General features: G+C 46.1%; 3 protein-coding genes and 1 long non-coding RNA gene across 13 annotated transcripts in view; 2 read left to right on the top strand and 2 right to left on the bottom strand.

Moving 5' to 3' along the window:
• The first annotated feature begins 240 nt into the window (after positions 1 to 240).
• On the top strand, positions 241 to 2,897 carry atp6v1d (ATPase H+ transporting V1 subunit D). The gene is made up of 9 exons (XM_057017872.1): positions 241 to 479; positions 876 to 993; positions 1,076 to 1,155; positions 1,231 to 1,298; positions 1,379 to 1,423; positions 1,504 to 1,607; positions 1,981 to 2,047; positions 2,127 to 2,205; positions 2,286 to 2,897. The coding sequence occupies exons 1-9, from the start codon at positions 439 to 441 to the stop codon at positions 2,428 to 2,430; spliced, it is 747 nt and encodes a 248-aa protein (XP_056873852.1). The 5' UTR covers positions 241 to 438; the 3' UTR covers positions 2,431 to 2,897.
• Positions 2,898 to 2,972: 75 nt separating this feature from the next.
• On the bottom strand, positions 2,973 to 12,127 carry pals1b (protein associated with LIN7 1, MAGUK p55 family member b). 2 transcript variants are annotated; one of them, XM_057017868.1, is made up of 14 exons: positions 11,948 to 12,127; positions 10,062 to 10,546; positions 9,227 to 9,435; positions 8,181 to 8,258; positions 6,969 to 7,088; positions 6,729 to 6,890; positions 6,162 to 6,239; positions 5,860 to 6,070; positions 5,359 to 5,427; positions 5,203 to 5,274; positions 4,584 to 4,745; positions 4,251 to 4,453; positions 3,901 to 4,011; positions 2,973 to 3,781 (listed from the first exon to the last, which is right to left on the bottom strand). In XM_057017868.1, the coding sequence occupies exons 2-14, from the start codon at positions 10,387 to 10,389 to the stop codon at positions 3,605 to 3,607; spliced, it is 1,980 nt and encodes a 659-aa protein (XP_056873848.1). In that variant the 5' UTR covers positions 10,390 to 10,546; positions 11,948 to 12,127; the 3' UTR covers positions 2,973 to 3,604. The 2 variants fall into 2 exon arrangements, with proteins under 2 accessions (XP_056873848.1, XP_056873849.1); XM_057017869.1 differs by having other exon boundaries at positions 5,887 to 6,070.
• Positions 12,072 to 13,428, top strand: LOC130516658 (uncharacterized). Its single transcript, XR_008947552.1, has 3 exons — positions 12,072 to 12,212; positions 12,642 to 12,772; positions 13,077 to 13,428. It is a non-coding gene; the product is annotated as an uncharacterized LOC130516658 (long non-coding RNA).
• Positions 13,429 to 13,488: 60 nt separating this feature from the next.
• The window catches only part of gphnb (gephyrin b), a 55,180-nt gene continuing 41,386 nt past the window's right edge, over positions 13,489 to 27,282 (bottom strand). For 3 of the 9 annotated variants that reach the window (XM_057016575.1, XM_057016577.1, XM_057016583.1), the window contains 16 exons: positions 27,004 to 27,078; positions 24,563 to 24,619; positions 21,456 to 21,498; positions 20,386 to 20,523; positions 18,539 to 18,631; positions 17,976 to 18,031; positions 17,608 to 17,727; positions 17,384 to 17,442; positions 16,961 to 17,114; positions 16,526 to 16,647; positions 16,369 to 16,456; positions 16,132 to 16,205; positions 15,946 to 16,013; positions 15,730 to 15,833; positions 15,078 to 15,174; positions 13,489 to 14,826 (listed from right to left, as the gene is read on the bottom strand). In XM_057016575.1, the coding sequence (XP_056872555.1) occupies positions 14,693 to 14,826; positions 15,078 to 15,174; positions 15,730 to 15,833; positions 15,946 to 16,013; positions 16,132 to 16,205; positions 16,369 to 16,456; positions 16,526 to 16,647; positions 16,961 to 17,114; positions 17,384 to 17,442; positions 17,608 to 17,727; positions 17,976 to 18,031; positions 18,539 to 18,631; positions 20,386 to 20,523; positions 21,456 to 21,498; positions 24,563 to 24,619; positions 27,004 to 27,078 (1,482 nt within the window). In that variant the 3' untranslated portion in view covers positions 13,489 to 14,692. The remainder of the gene's footprint in view (positions 14,827 to 15,077; positions 15,175 to 15,729; positions 15,834 to 15,945; positions 16,014 to 16,131; positions 16,206 to 16,368; positions 16,457 to 16,525; positions 16,648 to 16,960; positions 17,115 to 17,383; positions 17,443 to 17,607; positions 17,728 to 17,975; positions 18,032 to 18,538; positions 18,632 to 20,385; positions 20,524 to 21,455; positions 21,499 to 24,562; positions 24,620 to 27,003; positions 27,079 to 27,282) is intronic. The other 6 variants (XM_057016578.1, XM_057016579.1, XM_057016576.1 and 3 more) reach the window with 5 other exon arrangements.

Raw genomic sequence — 27,282 nt, 5'->3', positions numbered from 1 at the left:
TCTTGGAATATTATTTCCTAAAATACTTTCATAACTTTTTGAGTTATTTTCTTCGAAGCCAGACACACGCCCGTACTGTCACATGACCTCCTCGGCAGAGGTAATGATCAATAGTTTGAAGGGGGGACTAAAAATAAAATATAGATATAGATATAGATATAGATAAAATATATATCAAAGGAAACGCAAAGTCTGAAAGATCACCCGGAAACGTTCCTGCGACGCGCAAGCGCAGTATGAAGTGGTTGTCACATGACCACGGACCAGCTGATCATTACTGACGGAGAGTCGGACAAGATCACGAACTGTTTCTAATCCTGCACGAAAATAATATTCTATTCTGTCACATCCATTTTTCAGCATACTGGGACCCGGGCTGGTTTTTGTGTCCATTGTAGCAAGCTAAAGTAAAGACAGGTTAATCGACAGGACGAGAAAATGTCTGGAAAAGAGAGGATCGACGTATTCCCCTCCAGAATGTAAGCTTGTTTGCTAGCTCTTGCTAACCCGTTGTAGCGTTTAAGCAAACTGTAAGAATGCATTTTTGCTTCAATTTCTGCTGGGTTTATGTCAACTGTGGACACGTATAAGCATATTTCGGAGTCAAACTGCATTGGGAAAGGGGAAGAAGCCTTCATCGGTCATGTGACCTCTATCATGATCGTCGAATGAACTGTCAGGCAATGCTTACGTCTAATGTACTAACTACTAATATATCCATTTAAGAAAATCCTAACATTGAATCTATCGACCAAAATATACATGCATAGATACATACATATGCCTTAAAATAAAAATGCCTAGACAGCCACTGCAGTTAAATAAATTCTAAAGCATTAAAGAATTAAAATGTGCTAACTTATTTTTCGTTACAGGGCTCAGACCATAATGAAGGCTCGACTTAAAGGGGCTCAGACCGGCCGCAATCTTCTCAAGAAGAAATCGGATGCCCTCTCCATGCGTTTTCGTCAAATCCTGCGTAAAATTATCGAAGTCAGTTGGCTCAGTTCTGCAATTCCTATTCAATGTGACAAGACAAGCGAACCGTCTCCTAAAATACTCACTTTTTCTTCAGACAAAGACGAAGATGGGAGAAGTCATGAGGGAGGCAGCTTTCTCTTTGGCTGAGGCCAAGTTTACAGCTGGAGATTTCAGGTGAGTGTAAAAGAAGTGCATTAGAAAGGTCATCTTTGGTTGGATCCACTAAATCCAACTTTTACTCCTGCGCAGCATAACTGTAATCCAGAATGTCAACAAAGCTCAAGTGAAGGTCCGTGCTAAGAAGGACAATGTGGCAGGTTAGCATAAAAATCTCTTTATCCTTTGAACATTACAGTTGATGAGGCAAGATTTGAAATATGTAATTGTTTTGCTTTAGGTGTCACCCTTCCGGTTTTTGAGCACTACCAAGAAGGCGGTGACAGTAAGTCACATTTAGATCCGTCAAATTTGGCTTTGTGACTGTGTGTGGTAGCTGGGAGCTCTTATCACCGTCTCTTCCAGGTTATGAACTGACTGGTCTGGCTAAAGGTGGGGAACAGATCTCCAGGCTGAAGAGGAACTATGCAAGAGCAGTGGAACTCCTAGTGGAGTTGGCCTCCCTACAGGTAGAGGGCAACAGAGCAATTACACTGGGGTCCAATGTGGTCATTTCAGCCACACAACCCTGCATTAAACCAAGAGTTGTGCTGTGCACAATTATTTGCAAAACTAGCAGAATGTAGCTTCACTGACGCAAGAGCAAGTAACATAGCCTACAGGATGATGGTGGGGAGGTGGTGGGATTAAGCTCTGAACATAGAGGGGGATCTAGATACCCACCGTAATCAGGAGACGGATCAGCTTATCCAGAACTGCGTGCTTCCAGTTGTCTGCCTGAACTGGCTCCACGGGCTTCACGTCACCATTACTGTCAATAATGACAACAACAGGGCAACAAAAGAACAACAGATGTTTTTTCCCCACACTTTCTGTTTGTAGACCTCTTTCGTCACTTTGGATGAAGCCATAAAGATTACTAACCGCCGAGTGAATGCCATCGAACACGGTAAAGCCACACCCTACCAAAGAGATGTTCTCTCTGTAAAAACCTGTTACTGAAGTTCCTCCTTATTTGTACTTTCCAGTGATTATCCCCAGGATTGATCGCACCCTCACCTACATTGTCACAGAGCTGGATGAAAGGGAACGAGAGGAGTTCTACAGGTGGAAATGACCGTTGAGCACCATGTTGTTAACAGTGTAAACTTGACGGTTTTAACAAAATGCTGATAACTCACTGCCAGGCTGAAGAAGATCCAAGAAAAGAAGAAGCAGCTCAGGCAAAAGACCGAGCTGGAGATTGCCGCCCGTCTGGCTCAGCTCGGCCCCATCGCAGAGCCCGCCAACATGCTGACGGAGGAGACGGATGAAGATCTCCTCTTTGAATGAAGCATCGACTTCACCTACCCTATTTATTCTGTGCCTGTCAGGCTATGTCTTCACATCCGAGTGAAGAAAGGTGTTTTTGTGTGTACTTGTCTGTGATCTTTGTGATTTTCTTTTTTCCGGTGCTGAACGATCAGAGGTGTGTGTGATCAGAGAGCTCTCAGAAAGCCAAAGTGGTGCCACACTTGGCCGTCACCCTTAAGTCAATCAATCTGAAAAAAAAAAAACTTAACTGAAAAAGGAAGCGTTTACATATAGTGCATAAATGTATGTAATGACGTGTAGATGTTCAGTTTCCTCACATTTGGAACCACGGCATGCTGTAAAGCTAATAATGGTTGTAGCTGTGGGAGTGTGTGTTGTGAAGGTGCTGGAACCACCACCAGGTTGTTCGGTTGTTACCTCAGATAAAAGGTGTTTTCCATTGTACCACATTCCCCTAAATAAACTCCACTGTACAATTTAACAAAGGCTAGCGTGCGCGTTGGATTCTATATCACAATAAAAACGCTCTCAACATGAGACACCTAATATACGTGGGCGTGTTTTGACCGTGTTTTGAATTTTATTCGCGGGTCGAAACTGTTACAGCTCCTGCATCTTTGTCATTTATAAATTGTAAGCCGATCGTTCTTATAACATTGATTCGAATAACAGTCCTTTTTGTAAAGGTTTACAGCCAATAATGACAGCTGGTGCATAGTGAATTAAGATCTGTTCTCAGATATCACAGTATAAAAGATCATAACACGTAATACTGTAATAATAAGAAAATACTTTGGTGCATCACTGCGCCCACTAAGCTGTATTTAAGCTGTAAGCTTAATGTTTTGGTACATCATACATATGTAAATACATTACAATAAAATATTTGTCTAGAAAACATATTTACAATTATAAATAGCTACAAATATATAAATATCTCTATAGGGTAGATAAGTGACCTTTGATTAAACTGAAAATTCTTAAAGCGAAATGAAACTGATGGCTTCCAAAGACACAGACACACACCAACAAGAAACATGTAAGAAACCTGAGATCATTCCTGCTATTCCTCCCCCCTCCTGCCTCCATAAATCAGGAGGACGTGCAGGTGAAACTGCAGCATGAGCACTGTCCGTCTTTGAAATCTCTCAACCTTTGCCAATCACTTGACGTTGCAGCGAGACTGTGACTCTTAGTTCAGCCAGGTGGTGGGCACCCACTGAGGCACGGTGTCCAACTTGTCAATCAGCCTCCGCAGCTCGTGAAAAGCCTGGTCTGGCTCTGTGTTCACAATGGTCGCATCAAAGAAGTGGCCGAAACTGTGCTCCATCTCCCGGGCCTCTTCAGTGACCTTCTTCACTTCGTCAGGCTGTTCAAAGACAACGAGGCATGAGTATCGAGGCGAGGAGGATATTGCTATATGAAGCGGTCAGTTTGTGTGGATCCATTTGGGCTTCGTGTATGAACATGACAAATATCGGTCGGTACCTTTGGTGCCTTTCCATCTCTGGCCAGCAGGGTGCGTAGTCGCTCCTGAGAAGGAGGCGCGATGAAGATGATGAAAGGCTTGAGATTGGAGGACCTCAGCACCTGCAGAGACTTAAGACACGAGACATATGGCAGGATACCTTTGAATGTATGGCACAAAGATCAATCCCAAGATTAAAAACACTAACAGTATTCCAGGCCACACAACAAGGTTTACTCTTATGATAATATTCTCATAAATGTGTGCGTTATTGGAGATGAATCCTCAGGACGCAAAGGATTTAATTCCATTGTGGTTCAGCCAAAACACATAAGACTGAATCTTTATCATCCATCCAGTGTTTTCATACCCTGGTGTGGAGGCAAAGCAGACAGATGCGTCCCGAGTTGACGACGTCTCGAATGGAGTCGGTGCTGGTGCCGTACAAGTTCTTCTCAAATTCTCCAAACTCGATGAACTTCCCGCTCGCCAAGTCGTTTTCAAAGGCGCTCCGACTCACAAAGTGGTACTCGTAGCCATTCCGCTCGTGTATCCTGGCGGATCTGGTTGTGTCTGCACCAGAAAGAAAGGCACAGCTGCACATCTCGGCTGTCTCAGGCCTCAGGTTGACGCTGCAGAGGTGATCTTTCACCTTTGGCGGGTAACTGGTACCACGGTCCACTCTTTTCGCACGTGTACTTACGTGGAACAGCAATGGCAAATTTCTCCGGTTCGACAGACAGGAGCCTCCGACGCAGCTCATCGTGCCCGCTGCTTGTAGGGCCAATCAGAGCGACGGGGCGTTTCCGACTGGCAGGTTGGTGATAGAGCGACATCTCCTCATACGTCAGGACGTCATCATAGTCTAAAGAGACAGAAGAGGAGAATCTTTTATTATTTCTGTGAGGTGAATTCACATCCCTGCGCTTGTGTCCACAGCAGTTTGGGTGATTTCAGGTTCTGGCGGCTGAACTGTGCGTATTTATGCGTCTTCGTGTATGAACTGGTGACACGGGAGGGCCTTACAAGCCATTTAGGCACCTGCTGAGCACCTGTTGCTGCCGTCTCTGATCCTGCCTGTGAAGGTTGGACTAATCTGACTGGCGACACGTTGAGTCTGGACAAGCTGCCGCCAGCTCGACAAGACGTGTCGCCTCCAGACGTTGGGAGTTAATACCGAGGATGCGTGGGCACTTGAACGCTGGCCAAGAGCGCGGATGTCTCTCACTAAAGATAAATGAGGGGATAAGAGCGCAGGCATTCTGTAGTACACAGCCCACTTCTGCAGCTCCTTGAGAGAAGAGGCATGGCAGATGTCTGACCTGTATTTTTGCTGATGTTGGAGATGTTCTTCTTCTTCTGTTTCTTGCTTTTTTTTGGATACCAATGTTTCTCTGCAGAAACGACAAATAAAGTATTCATTTTTTACATTTGGCTTCCTTCCCAGAGAGTGTGTTCTGCCATACTGGCGTTCTTACCCTGCTGCTCTCGTTTTCTGTCTGACAGACTTTTCTTCAGGGTCTCTCTCTGATGGTGAAAGCTTTTCCCTAAACAACGAAACATATTGAAACAACACTTTCAGAACAAACAAATCGTGAATCGTGCACTCGCGGCAGCTTAGAAGCTAAAATGACCAGCTTCTAACGCTGTCTCTCTTGGTCTCGGACCTTCCAGGTATTCGGAGAAACAGCCATGAAGATGGCTGCTTTCCATTTCCAGCGCTTAACCTCCAGCCACAACAGGTGGAGGTCAGAGAGTTAGCACAAATAATTCTTGGGTGTTTGTTTTAATCTACTTATCAAACCAGATGGGTGGCTTTCTCCTGCCAGGAAGGTGTTGCCAATAAAGTTATTAGACAAATCTTCTGTATTTTACTGTGTTTTCCAGCAGAAATAGTTGCCCGCCTGTTATAGAATTGTCACATAGCTTTTCCCGGCCATCCTTCATGCCTGTATGTGGTAGTTTGAGACTCAGTTGACCTTTTTCCCATCTGTTCTGGTTCCTACCAGGAATAAGTCCAGCCAGAGGTTGGTTCTCTTCGTCTCCATCCCGGTACGCCTGCCACCAGTTAGGGTCGTCCTGGCTGATAACGTGAAGGATGTCTCCCTTCTGAAAAGACAACCCCAGCTCTCGACATGGCAGGAAAGGGTCATCGGAGGGATCGTAGTCAAAGTAAGCTCGCACGTGCATCTGAGGAAGGACACGCCGGAGTTAAGAGTGGCAGGGGGACTTGACTTGGTATCCAGAGGCACACAACCCCTCAGCATCACGAGCAACTTACCACAGTCTGTCTGTGTGGGGCAGGTTTAATCTGTGAGCTCGGTATCAAGAGGAAGGTCAGAGAGCCGTGCATTTGTTGCTGATGGAGAAACAGAACGTAAGAGACGATAGTGGTTGTATTTCCATGAAATCTTTTAAGGCAATATTTGCTTGGGTCATCCCCGCCTCTCTAATACTGTTTCTGATGCAATAATCATTCCAACAACAGCCTCTTTCTCCTTAGCTTGTCCGAGGAAATTAGGTAGAGACCAGAGATTTTAAGTCCTCGTCTATCTGATGTTATAACATAGCTCAGAAACAGCTTGCTAAAAATGACACGACGAGTTGGCCAATTAGCCCTGGTAGTTAATAACTGTTCTACATGTGGATACGAGCACAAGCCCTTTTAGTCACTTTTTAGAGCTAGCTAGAAGAGGAATACAGTTAGTTAAAAATAGCTATAAAGACAGCTCTATACATTTATATAGTTCAAATCAGGAGAGCATCGTCCTTGTGTCGCAAATGTTGAGTGGGATGTGACCGAAACCTGGCAAAAAAACGCTCTAAAAACAAAACAGTATCTACGTACCAACAGGTCATGGACTTCATTGATATGTTTCCCCCGAATAGAAATGCCATTGATCTCCAAGATCTCGTCTCCTTCCCTCAGAAGGCCGCTACTCTCTGCTGTTCCGCCTTTCACCACCCGGCTGACCACCACGCTGTCCATGTCGTTACGCACTGTCGCACCCTGCGCATCACACGGTTCACGACCGGTGTCAGCAAAACGACATTAAAGTCAAATATTTCCCGAAATGGCAAAACGCACCAGCGGAATGTCCCGAGCCTTCTCCAGTCGCACCAGTTTGACCGTCTCTCCAAGATACTGGGCCAGGCTGTCTTCAGCCATTTCCTGGACTGCCACACTGTCATGAGCCTGCATCAGTGCCTGAACATGATATAAACACAGGGGACACATAGAGACAAAGGGGATGAACGCCGTGAAGTAGACTTAAACAACAGTTGCTATCAACGATGACGATACGCGACTCCTCCGCGATGCACCATTGCAGATAGCTTCACTCATTTGCTGAGGGTGTGTATTACTTCCATATACACACGGGTTGTATGAAAGTAACAGAGTGTCTGCAGCCTCATCACTCCGAACAAGACCAATCAGAAATCCTGCCTCTAAGCCAGAAATAATATAGAGACTGCCACTTTATTTAATTTAATCCGACATGTGATTCATAGCCTGCAATTAATTTCTGTCAGTTGAAATTAGATTATCTGTCCTGGAGCAGAGAGGTGCAGAGAGATGGAGGCCAGGCGGCTTCTACGCTAAAAATGTCTTTATCTCCTACTGAATTTAGGAGACAGGGTCTGCCGTCATCAATCATTTAACTTTCGAGACAGGACGGGTGAAGGAGTGGACACTGGAGGCAGTCTCCTGGCACGACCTCCTCCCCAGAGGAACTACCATAATCTGTTCCTCTTTCCCGCCAAATGGCAGCCTCGAGACAGGCTATGTTGTTCCAGGTGGCAAGATGGATACAGTCGTGTGGACGGGTTAATGTGGGAAGGACAGAAGCAGTGGTTCAGAGGGACGAGCCGTCCCAACCCCAGAGACGCCCCGTCAGGACGCTCAACCGGCAGCATCTCCCACCTCTCTCCTTACCGCCTCTCTAATGGACGAAGACAGTCTGATAACGTGCCTTGGTGCAGTCCAAAGAGCACAACCTGACCGGGTTCTATAGCAGCCGAAGGTCTGTCTCAGTCACTTCAAAGCAAAGCACTCCTAGCAACATGAAAGGAATGCGAGTCTTCATGATTACCTACTAAAGACATCAAATAAAAGACGCCTTATCTCTAGTAACTGATTACAACAACCAGCCTATGGGCAAACACACAGGAGTACAATAATTCTTTTCAGTATTCCAATCATCAGCACATCGGCGATGTGGATATTTAATCTGCCAGCCTGCAGAACTTTGCAGAATAAAATGATTCATGTGCATTTAATGTGGTAAAGACATCCGACCTGAACATGAGGATTGATGAGCAGACTCTGCAACTCCAAACCTTCCTTCTGCTGACTGGATTGAAGAATTTTCTGTACCTGAACAAGAACAAAGACATTTCAAACTGTTGTGAAAAGCCGTGCTGAAGGCATGTGGACTGGTTAAGGTGTCTCAATAATAGCCGGTTTAGTAAATAACTATGAGTGTGACATGTACAGTGATAGCTATTAAACATCCCAGGGACATTTTACATGCTTGGCACATGCTTGCTGTGCCGTCGTCTGCGTCCGTGCATCCTCCCATTAATGCACAAGGTTTTCTGCATCTAAAGACCTTGTGGTGACTATTTTTGACTGGCTTTGCCACTAAGCCCTGGGCAGCACTGACATCCATGGCGAGGCATGGTGTGTCAGTGAATGAGGTGTGTGTCCGGTGGTGGGGTGGCAGCCTGTCCAGGGTGTACACCTGCCTCCTACCAGTCCCCGCTGGGACGGGCGGCGCTGGAGAGCTCCTCATTTCTATGTGAAGCAAAATGATTCTTTAAACTTTGGAGCGGATGCACACTGCAAGATCAAATCTGCCTTTTTGTCACATTTTTTTGGTCGTACGCCGTGTCTGGGTTGGAAGAGGTTGCTTTTGTGTCGCCACAGTTTGGAGCACAGTTGCTCCACGACTGTGAACACAGGTCTTACTAACGAGGTGACGCACTCTCCCCTCCCCCCCTCGGTGCCGCAGCGCCTCAGCCCGCAGGACTGTAAGCTGCTGGAGTTTCTTTTTCTGGCTGCCCAGATCCCGGCCTGCTTCTCGCAACGCGCTGCACCGAAGGCTGCTGGGAGATTAGTTTACTCAACGGCCAATCTGAGCCTCACAGCACAGCCCCTGAATTTAGACACATCCCAGCTAAAACTCTTACGCTCTATTAAGCACTTTGGGAGCTGCGTCCCATATGAGAGTGATCACTGGACTTCAGGGTGTAGGCAGGAAATATGACACGTGTGCAGAAACATGAATTCACCCATCTCTGTGATTTTCAAGCACAGGCTGGTGGCGCTTGGCGTTACTGTACCTCCTGGCAGAGATCCTCTGCTTGGACTGTTAGCGGCGAGGTGGGACTGACTCGGCTCTTCTGCTGGGAGACAGCTTTGTAGACACTGTAGGCTGCCCTGAAGTCTTCTGCAGAGAGGAGCTGCATTATCAGCGCCACGTCCTGCTGGCTCTGCACATCAGTCAGACAGTGGAGGGTCCACTTCAGCGCCTGCTGCCACTCTTCCACATCTGAGAGACAGATGCGACACAGAGACACGGTCTGTTCGTTTATCGCCCCAAAGGTGCACTTTGGCTAATGCCCCAGGGAAACACCTGAACCTAAACACTGAAATGACGCGAGACCACGTCGCTGCCGAGCTGTTAGGACCCCCTCAAAGCTCTAAAGTGTTTCCCTGAGCAAAAATGAGAATTCTCTCCCCGAGACATGCAGAAAAAAAGTCAAGCGGTTCATCTCCTCAATTAAAGATTAGAATTTCCCGCAGCGTCAAAGAGGATCCATTTCCACCCTTTTCACCATGTTTTTTTAAAATAATGAATCTAATTTATCTTACACACTTACACAGAATATCCTTGAACTCAAATTTATTTGCTGTAAAATAAAAAAAACACAAATGAATTGTAATTAATTCTTTTTCCATTAACACGGATGCTCTGCTAGACACAAACTAGTGGAATTTGTGAATCCCCTTCCGTCACCAAGACTTCTTCCCCCTCATTCTTTTCTCATCTTTTGTTTTCTTTTTTCCTGCTTGAACCTCACAACCTCCCCCTCCACTCTTTCTTTATAGCACCTCTCTTTCTTTGACCCTTCTGTAACTCCTGAAAAACCTCCTGGGCCCTGGCTCTCCACTCACCAGTTACTGGATCCTGGGAACCCGTGTCTATGCAGGTCTTTTCCTTCCCCTCAAAGGTGGGATTGTCAATTCCCACTTTGGGGTTCTGCGACAGCTTCTTAAGCCTCAGTGAAGCGTTGGGGTCGATGTCAAGCTTCCCGCGGCTGTCTGCCTCTCTCCTCTTCCTCAGCTCCTCCTGGTAGTGCTGGATCCTCTCCATGTGGGCACTGGAGTGTGGTGGCTTGACGAGGCTACCTTCGTCCCCGGGACAGTCCACGGCTCTTTCCCTGTGGCCCTGGGCTTGGACGGCAGCGTCTTGTACGAAACCATTCATATGAGACGTGAGCATCCCTACTGCTGCTGAGCGGAGCGGAACCCGCCCCAGTGTTTTGTGTTTTCCTGTTTTTGGTGATCTGCTCGTGTGTTACGGTGGAGTGACGCTCACACTCCGTGGATGAGAGGCCATAGCACAACGGCAGCAGACATCTGTTCTGGGATCAATCATCCTGAAAGACAGAAATTGATTTTAATTGCTGTTCGATATGCTTTAAAAATGCAGTTTTTTCCAATCACAGCAAAAAGTCACGTCTCTTCAGTTCGTATTGACTAAACCTTATATTTATTCTGTGGTCACTTGACTTTGCACAATAGTTTCAACATTTTTATTTTGCCTAAATATCCCTTCCTTCGGCTCCCAGCTCATGAGCATCAGTGATCCCACTTCCTGTCGTCCATCACACTAATCTAAATTCTTTAGACTTGGGAACCCGGAGTGGGTCACCTGCGGCTGTACGTCCTCGTGGTCGTCCTCCCCTTCATTTATGTTCCTCCTACAGCTAATTACATCCGGCATGTACATCCCCCCCCCGGTTCTTAGTCAAAGCTACCAAACCCCTCCCCTGCAGAAGCATTTAGCTGTGTTTAAAGTGGCGGCCTGCAGATGACAAGCAGCAGAGACTGCCAGCGGGCCATCTGTTCCTGTGGGCTTAAATCAGCCTTAGCTCTCATGTCTGACTCCAACTCAGAGGCCACAACAGCACAGGAGGACGTTCTGGGCTGAATCTGAGGGAGCCATTGATGTCACAGGACAAGGGATGCATGCCTGAAATATACACACGTGCATTTAACATTAACATGCATCATTAACAGCGATTTAGTAATTAGAGCAATGTTTGCTTGGATGCAACATTGCAGGCACTGTAAAACAATTTCACACAAATAGATAATAAGTTTTAAGAGTGTGACGTCGGAGTCACGTGATGGATGCAAAAGATGGACTGGAGGTAAATACTGTATGTCCTAATTGTCGCTGCTTTAAGACTTAATAAATGCGCAGAAATATGTTGAAATGCCACTGGATGCACTAAGAAGTGATTTCTAATTTCTAATCCCAGCTGTACGTGGCAGAACTCCCTGAAATTTTGGTTATTTTTCCTTCTTTTCTAGGCTTGCAAAGACTTAAAACCAGGCCGGTTGCATCAATTTCTATTTTATTTCTCCTGAATGAGTGTTCAACTCTGAATAAATACTTCTCGCAAACACAGAATTCATAAACCTGCACTTGTTTCTCCCAAACGAAATAAAATAATCACCACCTGCATGAATATATTAAGAGTTTAATGATAATAAATTGGTAGATTTGTGCTTGAAGGGCTCCTGCAGGCTGGTCTTGGTCCCGTTAAGCTAGTGTCCTTGGAGTCACTGAAGCATCGGACTTTTCTTTTTAAAAAACACATCATCTCTTTAAAGAAACTCGCATCTCTGCACAACGACACCGGCCAAAGATTTTAATGCTGAGACTGAATTAAGGCGCCGTTAAAATGCCAAGAGAACTTAGCTGATTAGCCTTTGGTCGCTAAATGCGTAGCTTGGAGATAGCTGTGCACGCACACACCAAGTTTACTCACCAAAGACAGCAAGAGGGGCCGGTTTGCTTACTCCTCCATGATCCCACGTTGTAAGACTGAAAGTTTTATTCACAAACAGAAGGGGAAACACGATCCACAGTTTCTTCCAGCCCCCGAAAACGTGTTAAGTCCAAGCATAGTCGGGACACTTGTGGCCATTGTGCCCCTGGTGTATCAGCGGTCTCCGTGGAAACGCTGTCGCCTCTACAGCGGCCCCTGCCGGCCACACATGGAACAGTCACAAACCCGGTCCTCCTCACGTCAGGTTTTTATTATTTATAAATATTAAAAATTGAATTAAATCAAATCATAAAATGTTGAAAGTAATATGAATGTTAGCAGCGCTTGATTAAGCCACCCCCCCCAAAAAAAACGTATTTTGCGTTGCAGGAAATTGCGGGGTTTCTCCAATTAGATTTTAACATTTTAATAAGGAATGCATAATAATGTAGTAGATTCGTTTTAATGTATGCAAGAGTAAAGGTAGCCTTTTATATTTTGCTTCGACATGTTCCTCGTTTAATTAATTTGGTTATGTCAGGCACTAATCTAACACAGTTAAAGACTTGATTCCTCCTCTGCTCGCTTGGTTTCTATCCCAATTAATCCATTCAGGTTAATAGTATCTATTTCCTGCTGACACAACTGGCACTACATCGCTTTAATCTGCTGCTTGTGTCCTCCACATGTGCAGATGTCCTCGCCTTGTCTCTGTCCATGTGGTCCTCCGGGAGTGTCCGTCATCTTTGGAACTTTGTCCTCCTCCGCTGGCTTCATCCTCAACATTTACAGCCTCGCTGTCTTCTCGCCTCTGAAGTGAAATAGGTGAGTCTCTTGTTAGGCTGTCAGTGTCTCTCCCTTAAAGGAATGTGTGTGGAATTGATTAGGGAACTGATCCTGTTACGCGCCACAGTGATGAATGGAACAAAGTTCTTGTCAGAGCAATATTAATCATCTCCCACTAAGAGGATATACTGTCATTTCACCTTCCATAGCAGAAGAGAAGTGATCTAAGCTCAAATAGCCTCGGGAATATCGACACCAAAGCCTGAAGTTACACTTTTCCTGCCGTATTTTCTATTAAGTTAATCCTTTCTGACACCGGTGCTTAACCTCTTTTCCCCATTAGGCTGTCTCCTGCCAGTTCCACGTTCTTAAACACTCTCCACCCTGGAAAACCAGGCAATTAACGCTCCTGCAGCGATGCATTCCATCCTATTTCCTATTTATCCTAAAAGGCAGATGAAAAAGAGGTATGAAACAGAAAAACGTAGGCATGTGACAGGAAAGTTAGTGTCATCTTGAAATATATTCACCTTATTTTTACTTTCATCAGTTAGAAATGCATTCAAAGTGACAATTCTAATGCAAAGATTTTGTCTTAAAATCTAAAGGAAGTCATCTTTCTACTTCTAAACAGACTCATCGAAAAAGAAGATAAATTAATAAAATTTTCTTTAAATATATTTTATTGGAAAAGGAAACCCAACAAGAACTTTATATATATATATATATTATATATATATATATATATATATATATCAGATCAAGGATTTTTATTATCTCAGTCTCTTTCATCAGTTTCAATTCATTACAGAAAATGTTATAGTACAGCGTTGTTCAATGTCTCCTCATTGCTTAATAATTTCCTCAGGAGTGCTGGTCACATATATCTGTACAATATGACTCTTGGTTTTTTTTCTGTACATTTTTTGTGTGAAGTTGGTTAAAAAGGCTGTCAGCACTCAAAGCTGTTTCTTTTCTTTCCTTTTTTTTCGTAGTCTTAAATACTTGATCAAATAAAAGAGTATTCGTCCCAGGTTCCGCTCACCCCCAGGTGGTGGTGGTGGTGGTGCGGTGGTGGTAGTTTTGGGTGGTGTTGGGCAGGGGGGTGGGGGCTTTGGTGCAGAATTTTCACCTGGTCACTGTGAATATAAGGAAACGTCAGTGCTGGGCGGACTGGTTTGTGAGCCCCACCTCACCTCCCCATCCCAACAGCACCTGCTTCCCTGCCCAGGCATTTGGCACTGCGCACATAAACAAGACTCACAAGATAAACAACAAGCAAAGCTCTTTGTGAAGCCATTATGATGCATACTAATGAAAGAAAACCAACAGAAGTGTCACCTCAGTGGGCACTCAAAAGAGGAAGTCGTATTGATGTGCACCCCTCTTCCTCATAGCTGAGCACCGTGGGAAATCTGGAGTCTTCCTCAATATTTTCAGATTTTCGAAAGAAAAACCAAATCGATTATTTTCCACTAAAGATGAGAAAAATAATATTTCTTCTTCTTCTTTTTTTTTTGTCCTGGCAGGCACCTACAGCTGTCTATTAAAATGCTACTGCTATAGATAAGGTCTAGCATTGAACACACAAAGCAATTGCAATGAAAGGAACAAAGTTGCCTTAATATAATAATGATAATAATAAGAATAATGATAATAAGAATAAGAATAATTATAATAATATATTACAGAATAAATCTCTTTTATAATTAGAGTTTTTTTTCATTAAAAGTTATATTTTCTTTGTTTGAAATACTATAATCTTTTTAAATTAACTTCTTCTTCTTTTTTTATATGTATCTAGGTGGTGATCAAGATGTCGACTATACCTCAACGTTATCCAAATCAATAAAAACTTGCTGTGCCGTTGCATATTACAGAATAGTCAATGATATGTGGACATGCACCGTGAACCACCCGTTCCCTCGCGACAGGAGTCCTCGTCCTTCTGCGGTGACATCATAGCCGGCCGATCACCATGACGTCCACCACCTCGCCCTTGTGCAGCTCCACGTATTGCTCTGTTTTTGGAGGTAGCATCAGGAGCCCGTTAGCGGTGCGCATGCTCATGAGCCTGCTGCTCACCTGGTTCCCTGCAACACCAAAAAGAGCGGCTGGAATTCAGAGTCCGTGAGGTCGTCGCGGGTTTCATTCCGCGTTCATTTGCAGTGCGTTCTTCATAACGGATCAATCCCATTAACCGGAATTCTACCAGGCAGAATAATTTGCTGGGATTTATGTTGTTCCTATAATGTCAGTGATATTCTTATCAATAAAGGGGAAAAACCAATGCACTGCAGGATACTGCTTCCTATAAACCGGTCCATATATCAACCCCGGTCACCTGTGCTCTGTGCCCACGGTAGAGGCTCCTGGTGATGCCATGTCAGAATGCAGCGGTGATATTCAGGGCGGGGGTCCAGCTTCACGTCACAAGACAACTAGGAAAAACCACAATCAAATAAGGTTCTGGAGATCAACAGACATTTAAACTGCCAGACACACTTTACTTCTTCGAGGTGGCCTCATATTGGCCATTCAGCATGGGTGTGACTACTACTAAGTATTTTATTGTACCGAGACATTTAGGGAGGGCCACCATATATCCCAGGACGTGCTGTCCTTTCAGATGTCACCTCTCACTATTAGGCCCTCATTGCGTTTGGTTCTTCCCCTCACTGAATATAAAACACCAATCTGAGCCAATTTGCACTTTTGAAAATGGAATGAAGCGTAGCGGCGGCTCATTTTGGGGCCGTTTTGCCTAAATACTTTTTTCTACTTTTGCTACTCTGCTCCTTCAGGTTTGTGCTGCTGTTGAACTACATCACTTCCTGTCTTTGGTTCAATTGATTGCTTGCATTCACACCGTGGGGGAGCAAAACCAGGGTTCGCTGGATGGGCTCAGTCAGTCCAGTGCCCTTTGTCCTCAGTAAAGACACAGTAATTAGTGAAATGAAGTTGGTATATGCATCCAGGTCGTCTCTACATCCTACCCTCGCTTTAATGATGGTGGGTCTAGGATCCAAAATGCCTTGCATCTTCCTCAAGGCAGGGATGACAAAAAGATTACAGGTGACAACAGCGGACACAGGGTTTCCTAGGACAAGCACGGGCACAGAGGGACAGAGAGACAAAGAGGGGAAAGCGCATGAGAAAACAGCCCTTCAGTAGCAGAAGAACAAATCCGTCTTTCTCTCAACTTTACACACTACCTGGGAGGGCAAAGATTAGTTTGCGAGAGCCGTCCATGTCCAAGGTGGAGAATGTTGTTGGGAGACTGTTAAAAAAAAAAGAAGAGAAACGTCTAATCTCCACTGCTGGTTTAACATATGTTATGTTTCATATAGAATATATTCTTTGTGCAGTAAATTAATGCAAATCTAATTTCTTTTTACCCTGGTTTCATGAAAACACGACCAAAATGGATCTGAGCATGAAGATCAATGTCCAGCACCTGTTTAAGGTAATCCTACAAAACACACGGCACAACATGAAGCGATGTTAATGAGAAAAACACTTATTTATCATAATTATAACATGACTTCAGTCGCGTAACAACAAGCCGCAGTTCCCCACTTTACCACTGCGTGTCAGTAAAACACTGCGGGGTCCCTGCTGTGTCGTCATCGTACCTTCTCTCCCATGGATACGCCTCCTGAGGTAATGATGACGTCGGCACGGCTGATGCCTTCATTCAGAGCATTGAGAAGGTCATCAGGGCTGTGGAACACAAAGAAGCACGCGTTGGCGAGCTGACGTATTCATAAAAACGAAGACAAGAAGTCTTACTTGTCTCCCACGATGCCCAGATTGATGGTGGGGTAGCCATGCTCCTGAATCGTTGCCAGTAGGGTGGAACGATTACTGTCCCTGATCTTCCCAGGATGAAGGTCATCCTCTGGGTTCAGCAGCTGAAATTAGAAAAGCGACGTAATTGAGACCCCCCACTCCTTCTGCAAGACAGTCATCTTGCTTTTACAATGGCAATATTTGAATATGATTGCTTTCCATCTCGAGCCTGTTGGATACAATATAATAAGACAATACTTGTTAAGACATTTTATACTATATTATTGCAGCATAGACAAACTAGACACATATGATTATGTTTAGCCTGCATGGCCACGGATAAACACAATAAAAACATCCATCAATATGTATGTTCTCGAGTACCGACAATCTGATTTTCAATAACGGGGGGGGGCGTATTCTGAACACCCTCACCTCATTTCCTGTTGACATAACAGCGACCACAGGAAACTTATGGACCTCCACCTCTGTGACTCCCACTGTGGCCAGGAGACCAATCTCCGATGGGCCCATGTGGGTGCCCTTTGCAAGCACACACTCCCCGCGCTTAATGTCATGGCCGATAGGTCTGTGTTGGGGGAGTAGAATAGTAATATTAGTAGCAGTAACATGAGGAAAAGGAACGGCTTTAATTGGGTCTTCCTTGGATCAGATCAACACACTACCCTGCTGTATTCAAGCCATTTAGAAAAAGATGATGTTTCAGACATACGGCGCTCCTGGATATGCTGCTAATAACACCAGAAGGGGTCTTAGAAGTGTGGTTAAAATAAGGTTTCCTCACACACATCACGCACACACATAATAGACCAGGAGTCAACACCATAAAGCTCTGACCTGATGTCCTGTCCTGGACGAGCCTGCACCAGAATCCGCACCTCCAGCTCCTCCGTGCCCTGGAAAGAACATCAAAAGTCAAAAGGCACCCGGTCCAGGACCGGACCGTCACCTCCGCAGTGTGAGTGTCACTTTTTCCTTTTTTTTGCCAACAGCCTCAGCTTTGGCGGGGGTCCGGTTGATATTTCATGACATTTTCGGTGTCGCTCTCAGGTCCGACTTACGTCTTCAGACTCGCGGAGCAGCTCAGTGTCCTCCACTTGGACGACGGCGTCGGCTCCGCAGGGGATGGGGGCGCCTGTTGTCACCCGCATCACCTGACCAGGCATCACGGTGTGGGTGGGCTGCACAGACACCAATGGGGCAACTTTACGACGAAGGGAGCTTATCACGTATGGACTCGGTAAAAGGCGGTGGCATGTTTTGCAGAACTGTGAGAAGCTGCGAGAACCCACCGGACTAAAGCAGCACTTAGTTATGGCCAGGAACAAAAAGCAAAGTGCTTAATTGGCCTACAGTGAACACGTTGCGTGGGTGTCTTTTTGTGAGCCAGAAAAAGCAATCGAGGCTGAATGTCAACATGGGTGCAGACCTGCTCTCCAGCTTGCGACTCTCCAATGATGAAGCGGTCACCGGGGCCGTCCGCCGCTAAAGTAAAAAGAATGAGGGGGGGGGGGGACATAAATTAGAAGTCACAAATGTGTGTGCTTGTGTGTAGATGGAGACAGAGGGACGTGGGGGGACAACTCCCGAGTTTAAGGTCTTTTATTTTCTATTGTTTCAGAGGCAGACGCTCGACACAAGACCAGTCTGTGAGAGCGAGACTCTACCTGTAAAAGCCTAGGGGGCAGCACGTCACCATGGCAACGACTTGCAATCGAGGCTTCCCCAACTGGACATGATCATTCAGCTGTGCTCGGCAATAGCAGCCTGTATTCATTTTATTTATTTTTGGCTATCAAGTACACCCGTGGGAATAAAAGCCTTAAATAAAGCGATGATAATCCATGACTGACACGTCTCTGTCATGACTTTACCAGCTTTAACTTAGATTTACCTTCTCTGTTTGAGTTACAGCATGTTACATGACCCAGCAGCACATGTGTTGGGGTTTCATACGGGGTGACGTCGCCTGTTCTGACCTGCTGTACGTACCTCTCACAGCATATCCGTCCTTGACAGAAGCAGGGAAGGGGGGCAGGTTGTCTTTGGCATAAACGTCCTGAGCCAGGACTCGACCCATTCCGTCTGTGGAGGAAGGAAAAAGAAGAAGAAGATGATGAAGATGAGGAGAGATGGTGCAAAGGATGGTGCAGAGCTGGAGGGAAACAGACTGTGATAGATGGAGATACCGATGGGCATACTGGCCAGAGGAGGTGTGTCTTGGCGGGTTTATGTCAAAGAGATGGCGTCACACATCAGCATCTTTATCAAAACGACAGACAACTTAAATGTCTCACGTGGGAAGATCAGCCAATAGCTGAGATATTTTTAAAAAAAGCAAGAAAAGACAGAAAAAAGTCAGAGTGGGTGGATGAAACAAGCCTCCTCCTGATGCACCTAAAGCTGCCGAGTGGCTATATATAGCGTTTCTTAGCGCCTTTATGCCATGATTATGTGGGCTTTAATATGATCTAAGCTTTGATATCCATGAGTTGAGGATGAAAAAGAGAATATGCACGAGCGCACCCACACTGCTGTAAATAACTCCACACGTGCGCTGCCCGTTTCTTCTTCTCCTGTCGCAGCCTTTCGACGGAGACATTTGGCTGCATTTTCACAACTCTTACTCCCTCCAAGTCATTATTTAAGAAGCTCCTTATAGCTGCGTGAGCTGAGACTAAAAATAGACCAGATCATGATGTCATGTGAAACTCAAACAGACACGTTTTTAAAAAGGCTAATCATTTAAGGTCATTAAACCAGGGGGCACTGTGTCATTACAAGGAATATTTTAATCAAACTGAGTGAATAATATGTCCACTACACTATCATGGCAATAAAAGAGACAGAGAGGATGAAAATTGCAAATGGTAGCAAAAATGCAGCATCTACATCTCTAAACACACACACACATGCACACGAACACACAAATGCCCTATGAATTCCTGGGGGGGGGGGGGGGGCTCCAGCTGTTGCTGCTCAATATTTCATCCCATCATGTTCTTTTTATCCCACTGTCCTCTCTTAAAACATCACATCTGGGGGGTAAAAAGCATGCCTTCCTTGTACAGCATTGATCGGGAAGTGCTGACTTATTTCACCCTCATTCCTCGCTGCTCCTCCTTCAGAGATGAATTAAAGAATGCGCTTTCCCCTCTGGCCCTCAGCCTGGCTCCGTCTTAGCTTCCACTCTGCCAGAAGGCTAAACACACCCACAGGGGCTAAACTTACTCTGTGTGTGTGTGTGTGTGTGTGTGTGTGTGTGTAAGTCTATTTAAAGATGTAATGAACATGAATGAATATGGTCACATCAAGAATATTTTTAAAGACCAGTCACGAGCTACTGCACATAATGTATGTAACAATTAGCATATTTTAACAATTAGTGGCACAAAAAAACTAAAGTGTGAATTCAGGAACAAAGACATTAGCTGAAACTGGAAAATACTACATAACAGCTGGTCATAGACTTATATTTTAATCTCAGTTGCCTTATTCAATTGTCCCTGTAAACGCAAGACTGTTTTGTAACTGCAATCAGTTACGTTTGGCCTTTAATGGTGATCTACGTGATCTACGTGATCAGCCGTTTCCCCGACTCTGCGTGTTGCGCAGTGAGAATCCAGCGGAGTTTTAACCACATTAAATCTTAAAAAGGTGGGAGAAAACAAAAGCGGGAAAACTCCCCGACATCAGCTGAAAATGTTTGTCTGAGCCTGGAGAAAGTGCAGACTCAGGTGGTGGTGGTGTTGTTGTTGAAGTGCACGCGTGCACGTGCACTTCCAGCTGCCGGTCGGGGATTCCTGGAGGTGCACAGCTGTTACTGCTGCCGTTCTTACCCCTGTAGTTGATGATTTCGGTGCCCAGGACGGCGGTCATCTCCAGCACAGTGATGAAGGCCTTGTCCATAGAGGTGAGGGGGAAGGGCGACATACGGTGCCTCCGGGCCACCTTAGTGATGTCCACGGCACTGTGACCTGGAAGAGCACGGGACGCTGATCACGAAAGGGCTGTTACCAAATTAAGCCACATCACGCAACCCCCTTAAACTGCAGCAGACTTTTTCCAGATCATATAAAATAGATCAAGTGCAGACTTTAGACAGGCTTCACTAACTTAACCCTGCTGTTTCCTTATGTTTAGTCGCTAATTTTGTCAGATTGACACTCAGAGGACGTTCAGGGGACATAGAGAGGAGTAAGACCTCTGTAAAGAATTTCCTGCAGAAGTGGAGGATCTATGCGTTGGAGAGAAGAGCGGCATTTTGAGAGTCGCGAATCAAAATAATAAGGATGAAAAATAAATGAGAAAAATCTCATTCAGACACGTTTGAAGAATCTGTTACTCTAGCGGTCAAACCCCAAAAGCGCTGAAGATTTCAAAAGAATCGAGCTAAAACCTTAGCAACGAATGTAATCCTGCAAGTTCCCCATGTCTGATGCCATGGTAACTGTGTTACTGTGATCCCACCTTTGCTTCTGAATGTGCGCATACGACACACATGTGTATCATAATGTAATGAAAGGAGCCACTGGCATGAAACAGTGCTGTTTGCCTGCTGCTGCATGATAGAGAAGCTAGATAACAGGTACGCTGATCTAATAAGACCTCACTAATAATCCTACAACAGACGGGAACAAAGAAAGGTGTAACTAATATGTAATCTGCTGTCTCTGTCCCTGCATTTATCTCTGCCTCACAGCAAAGAATAGGTGCCGCGCTTTGATTCGCCCTGACCCACTTTCTCTGCTTTAAACATACACGTAGGCTTCCCACAGCACATTCTGGTGCTTAACATGAGGCTTAGCATCCTCTGGCAAAACATTACACACACACACCTGCACAAGGAAATGTTCCGCTCAGAACACACGCACATTTGCAGTCTACGCTGCTCGAATGGGAAACTTACTGGATCTCAGTATGTTTTCTTTGCTGCTGCATCGCGACTGCACCTAAAGATGAGGAGAGAGAGATTGGGGACAGAGAGAGACAGAGGGCAAGCAGAAGGAGGGGGGGGGGCAGAGGCAGTGGTAATTTGAGATCAAGCAGGCCGCTCCTCTGACATGCTTGAGATGAGAAGCTGTTTGTACAACAGTCAGAAGCGCTGCCGAGAGCCATGTCACACTACACTGCACTTTGTCCAGCGGTTGGGAGATGGCTGCATCTCCCGTGTTGTCATTTACGGTGCGCTACATCAAACCGCAGCGCAGCTTCACGCTGATGAATGCACTGACGTCTCACATCACTGCTAGACTGGAGCGCTAAGGAGAATTTATGGACAAAGGCAACAACATACAGTACAGAGTGAGGATATTCCATCACAATGTCGTAACGGGACGCGCTAACTGCGCTACGGTGTGACACCAAATGTAGTGAAAATGTAGTGTCGAGTGTAGAGAGTGGCTGTTCAGGGGTGGTGCAAGATGGCATGATTTCGCTGGAAATCACTGCGTGATCATCTAGGTCTCTTTGTCATTGTTGGAGAGGAGAGCAGGGTGGGATGAGAGTGGGCTAAGCTCCCAAAAACCGCAGCTGAGCACCTACTTTAAGCAGGATTGTCGTTACAAAGCCACGTTGGGGAGGTTTTGGGTTCCGCCATTCTCAAAAACGTGTCCCGATTGAGCAGGAGTGCGGGTCCAACATCTGCACCGGGCCCCCGACGGAGCCCAGGTCTGCGGAATGTTACATGCAGATGTCACTACAGTTGAGATGGACCTCAACGTGTCCAAATGTGTCATTATCATTTAAGTGGCAATTGATCTCAATGTCCCTGGATGACTGAGCATTAACACATCTAATGGTAAAACGACTAAGCTAACAAAAGGATCATCGTCGATAAGTCAAAAGCAATCGCATTTTTCACAATTGAGTGAAATGGTTTCATGTTCTGGGGCTTTTCTGATGCTTCGGCACCATCTGGGACCCTGTCTTTCTGTCCTCTGCAGTGAGCAGGGGGACACTGTGGACCGTTACGCGCTGTCATCCAGGCTTCGTTAAACTCAACTCCTGCTTAAAAGGGCTGTGTCGAATGAGCGGACATTAAAAATGGATGACATTTGTTGGAATCGTTTGTTTCCAGACTAAGCGTCTTAAACTTGCACATAATTTAGTCTGCGGATGTAGATGTGACACAGCGGGGAGAAGTGACACATGGACGTTCCTGCTTTTACCTCCCCACTGCGGTGAGGAACCACGGACGTCCTGCTGATCAGGCTGTCTGTTCCTGGTATTTATAGCAGTAATGCCTGTGTCCAAATGGAGTTAAGTGGGAAAAAAAGAACGCTGCTGACAAGCAGGATTTTGGGAAGCCCAGCCTTGGGTTGATTACCTGGACGAGGGGTGTCCAAACCCAGTCCTCAACAGCCCGGCGTTTTCTATCCTACCAGTAGAATCCCACTGAATGGTTGAAACCCGGGTGGACCTCGGCCCTTGAGGACTGGGTTTGGACACCCCTGGTCTAGACTGACACAGTCAAGTGAAAATATTCTTCATTATCCATGTCTGTAGGATTGGGCCAATCAAAAAACTTTGGATGTCTTTAAGCCCTCCTTTTGTCTCTGTGTCTGACTGACGTCGCTAATTCGTAATTTTACTAACCCCTGTGACATGCTATCACACTCTTAGATGGGTGTGGGTCATGTGTGGTTGTGCATGGAGGACTTGAAATGCCCACTGGTGAAGGTGAGGGTGAAGGTCTCCCACCCGCCCCCCTGCCAGCCCCTCCATATCATCAGGACTGGGTTGATATTATGATACCATTGGGCACCAAACGGCCAAGGTGAGAGGGTGGGAGATGGGCCACGGTGGGTGGGATGGTCAGAGGAGGGATGGAGGGACAGAGAGGTGGAGGTGCAGGTCTGGTCGGTCTGAGTGTGGAGGGATGGCGGCTCAGCGTGATGTGGTCCCGCAGCCCCGAAAAAAGAAACAAACAACAGGAAGCACGGACTGGACAGACTTTACTAAACTACAGAGCCGAGACACCACAGAGAGGAACGAAAAGACGACAAAAACGACAATAAAGACCAAGAGACCGGCCTGATGGCAACTACTCAACAGACATCCAGCACACCAGACTGAAAGCACTGTATCTGATCCAGAGAGGACAGAACAGACAGAAGGAGAGAAGGAAAGAGACAGTAAAGTGTGCAGGGGAGAGTGGACGTAAGGACCCAGACACACCAAGCTGACAGCTGGGCACCGAGAACATTTGTCGCCCTCGTCTTTTTGGCGTGCCCCGTGCTGTCCACGTTCATCGTGGTAGGATCCAAGCGGCAGATGGGGAAGGCCTCTGAGTCCGTCTGTGAAATCCATTCCAAGACATTCTCTCCTTAAGAGGAGTGTTGACCCGGAAAAAAAAAATCAAGATGAAGAGGTGGTTGAAATTTCTGGGTCCTCTAGTAATCCAGAGGTCAAAGGGCAAATCTAATCCATCTAAAGGACATTTACAACCACCTCTGTGAACATAAAAACTGCATGTTCAATTAAAGAAGCTCCTGTCCCTGAATAAGGATTTAGCACCTCGTGACCAAGGCTAAAATATCTTGGGCCTCTTTTTGGAAAGTTTATAAATAGAAATGAACCTTTCCTTCCCCTGTTCTTTTAGATTACACTCATTAACACTAAAAAGTGTTCCTGGCACTTCGCCTGACTTGTAAGTTACAGTTTTCCTGCTCACCTTGGCTCTGAATAATGAGGAGGGAGCTAACAGCTAGTTAGCTTGGGGCTAGCTGTTGGTATCAGGTTGGTGTGCCTGTCTCACAAACAAAACAGCAAAATGTGAGACAATAAAGACGAGAAACCAAAAGGAAACCAAACAGATAGAGACACGTATAGAGGGTGTACAGTGACCGAGAGAGCTGGAGACATACATTAGAGCTAGGCAAGCCAGGAAGGGAGAGGGGAGGACACAGAGTCGGGCAATTGTTGGGCCCGCTTCCCATAGGAGGGTGAGGGAGAGGCAAAAGAAGGGGAGGAGAAGAGGGACGAGGGGTGGGAGTGAGGGGACGGGATAGTTACTCGAGAGCTGAAGGTCCTCCTTCGATCATCTTTAAGCCCCTCCAACCTACACTGGAGCTAGTGGAGATAAAGCATCGAATCACAGGCATCAGTACATCTGTCCTGGCAACCACAACACCACAGACAGACAGACAGACAGACAGACAGACAGACAGACAGACAGACAGACAGATGAACGGACGGGCAGACAGACGGGAATCTACTACGACAAAACAGCCTAAACTATACTGGGGTGGGGGGGGGGGGGGGGAAGCTCCAACAGGCCACCGCAACATTGACGCTTCCTTAATATACGAACAAAGGCCAAAAACACTGATTTATTGAGCTTTTAAGCGTAACTGCTGCTCTGTGTGACGGCAACACTGAGCTTGAAAATGACAAAATGATAATCTTATATGAGACTTCCAATGGTTAAATCCAGCTTTCCTTTTTTTAATTTAGGCTTTTTGGTTTTCTTCATTTTCTTAAAAATCCCATTCCGTTTGCCATCGGGAAAATAAAAACAAAATGCGATGAAATAAGATAAAATAAAATGTTGGTCATCGAATGTGAAAACAGTAAAATGAACAAGCAGCTAAAATCATTGAAAAGAAACCAATGAGGGGGCAAAAGTGCGTTTAAATTTCTGAAAAGATGAACTATGATCAAGCACTTTGAGACTTAAAAAATGGTATTTTAATGCAGATCAAAGGAGCATCAGCAGTGTGTTTTATTTATTATTCTACTGTCGTATTGTGTAAGACACGTCTACCTGTGTTACATTTATCTTCAGATTATAGTCGTGAGCAATGAGCATTAGACACTGAATTGATAGCTTCTTTATGACACCTCCTTTGAAAAGGCTGATTTCCAGCGGTCCCCCTGATGGTGCCAGCTGTGGTTGCTAAGCAATTTGTGGGGAGGCAGAGATGTGATTAGAAAGAAAGAAAAAGAACAGAAAAAAGAGATAAAGGTGAGGATCAGGGGCGCTAAAAAGAGCTACAGCCAGACAGATTAAACTTGCAGACATTGAAGGACAGCGGAGACGGGTTCCTCCACTGAAATAAAACACGGACAGCGACGCCTCTTTTATGGATTAAAGTGACACCGTGGCCCCCCCCACCAGCTACATCAGAGTCCGTCTATCAAGCTGATCTCTTTACACACACGGACAAACCACAAGGAACACACACCTCCTATGTCCTCGTCCGGGTTCACTAACGATCACTAATCTGTGACTGGAGATAATCCAGATGCTGCTGAAAACATGGGACGCTCTGTTGCCACGAACAACCGACTCAGGTGGAAAACAAGAAGTCGTGTATAAAAAGGAGAAATCAGCGTGAGAGAGCTGTAGGTGTGTGTGTGGGTGGTGGGTGGGGGGCTGCATATGGAGATGGAGACAGTGGACAAGGGGGGGGGGGGTGTGTAGAAGTGAGGAGAAGGTGGACGAAAAGGAGCAGCAGCATGGAGTGCAACAACAGCAGACAGCCCCCCCCACCCCCCACCCCACCCCCCCGGTAAAGGAATGACTTAACGTGAAGGATGCAAACGTCAACACACACTCCTCCTACACACAAATAAAGATAAAGTTTAGAAACAGACGCGCTCGGGCCGTTTAATCAGCTGCTGAGACACGACTTGGTGAGAATGGAGGGCCGGGTCAGAGGGGCATCCGTTTGGGGGGGGTGGGGGGGATCAATAGGTGAGGAAACGATGGTGCTGAGCTCAGCACAAAACAAAGGGCCGCTCAGAGAGATCGGGCCATACGTGGGGGGCTTATCAGAGGGCGGGAGCGGGTTTATTTCCCGCGACGCCTCAAAGGACCCAGCAGGGGAGGGAGGGGTGGACAAAGTGCTGGAGTGATGGGAACACAACAATCAGAGGCAATTCTTATCCCAGCCGGAGCGGCGACGAGAGGCCGGGGGAGGCGGGGGCGTCTGACACCCTCTCCCATAATCCAGGACGCAACTGTCTTCTGACACACACCTGAGCAAACACACTCTGAGGTACCAAACTATTACCATCCGCAAACACAGAGCAGGTGAGTGATGAATGAGAGCGCTGGTGGTGATGGGGGGGTGGGCAATGTGGAGGCATTTTGTTGACCACAAATGTGGTGACACACAGGGCAACGTTCACTTCGTGGTCATCTTCAACGGATCAGTTTTTTTTCCCGCCTGTTGCCTTGTATTGTTGCCATAAAGGTGGATTTTGTGGTTGGATTTGGAACAATCGCTAATTATAGCGATAACAATAGCCAGTTGCAGACTTGAGCGTTGTTGCCTGAATAATTGCCTTGTGTCTCCCCAAACTAACTCCAGAACCTCCAGCTGAGCGGTGATGCCCCCCCCCCCCTGTGTAACGTGGGGGTTCTGGTTGTGCTGTCAGCTCTCTTGTGTCTTGGGTGCCAGTGACCTGCATGCCGGCTGATAGGTAAGTAGAAGGTGAAGCGGGTTTACCTGGTCCAAGGTAGAGTACCTTGACTTGAGCGTGATGACCTCATCCAGGTGAGCCCTGAACTCTCTTCGTGAGGCCTGGGGGAAGCCACAGGATAGTCACTGACCTTCACACCGGGTACGTGCCCCAACACAAGTGCAGGCAAACAGGCATGCGCACCCATTCTGCTCAACATCAACATATCAGTTAGTAACACAGTTGTTCACAACCTCTGCGTTCTGCACACAAACACGCTACGAGCACGGTGCTGGAACCAAGCCAGAGCGGTTCCGACACGTAGG

The sequence above is a fragment of the Takifugu flavidus genome, chromosome 19, assembly GCF_003711565.1.
Source record: "Takifugu flavidus isolate HTHZ2018 chromosome 19, ASM371156v2, whole genome shotgun sequence".
In the NCBI taxonomy this organism is placed as follows: Eukaryota; Metazoa; Chordata; class Actinopteri; order Tetraodontiformes; family Tetraodontidae; genus Takifugu; species Takifugu flavidus.
This window is presented reverse-complemented; position numbering and strand designations above follow the sequence as displayed.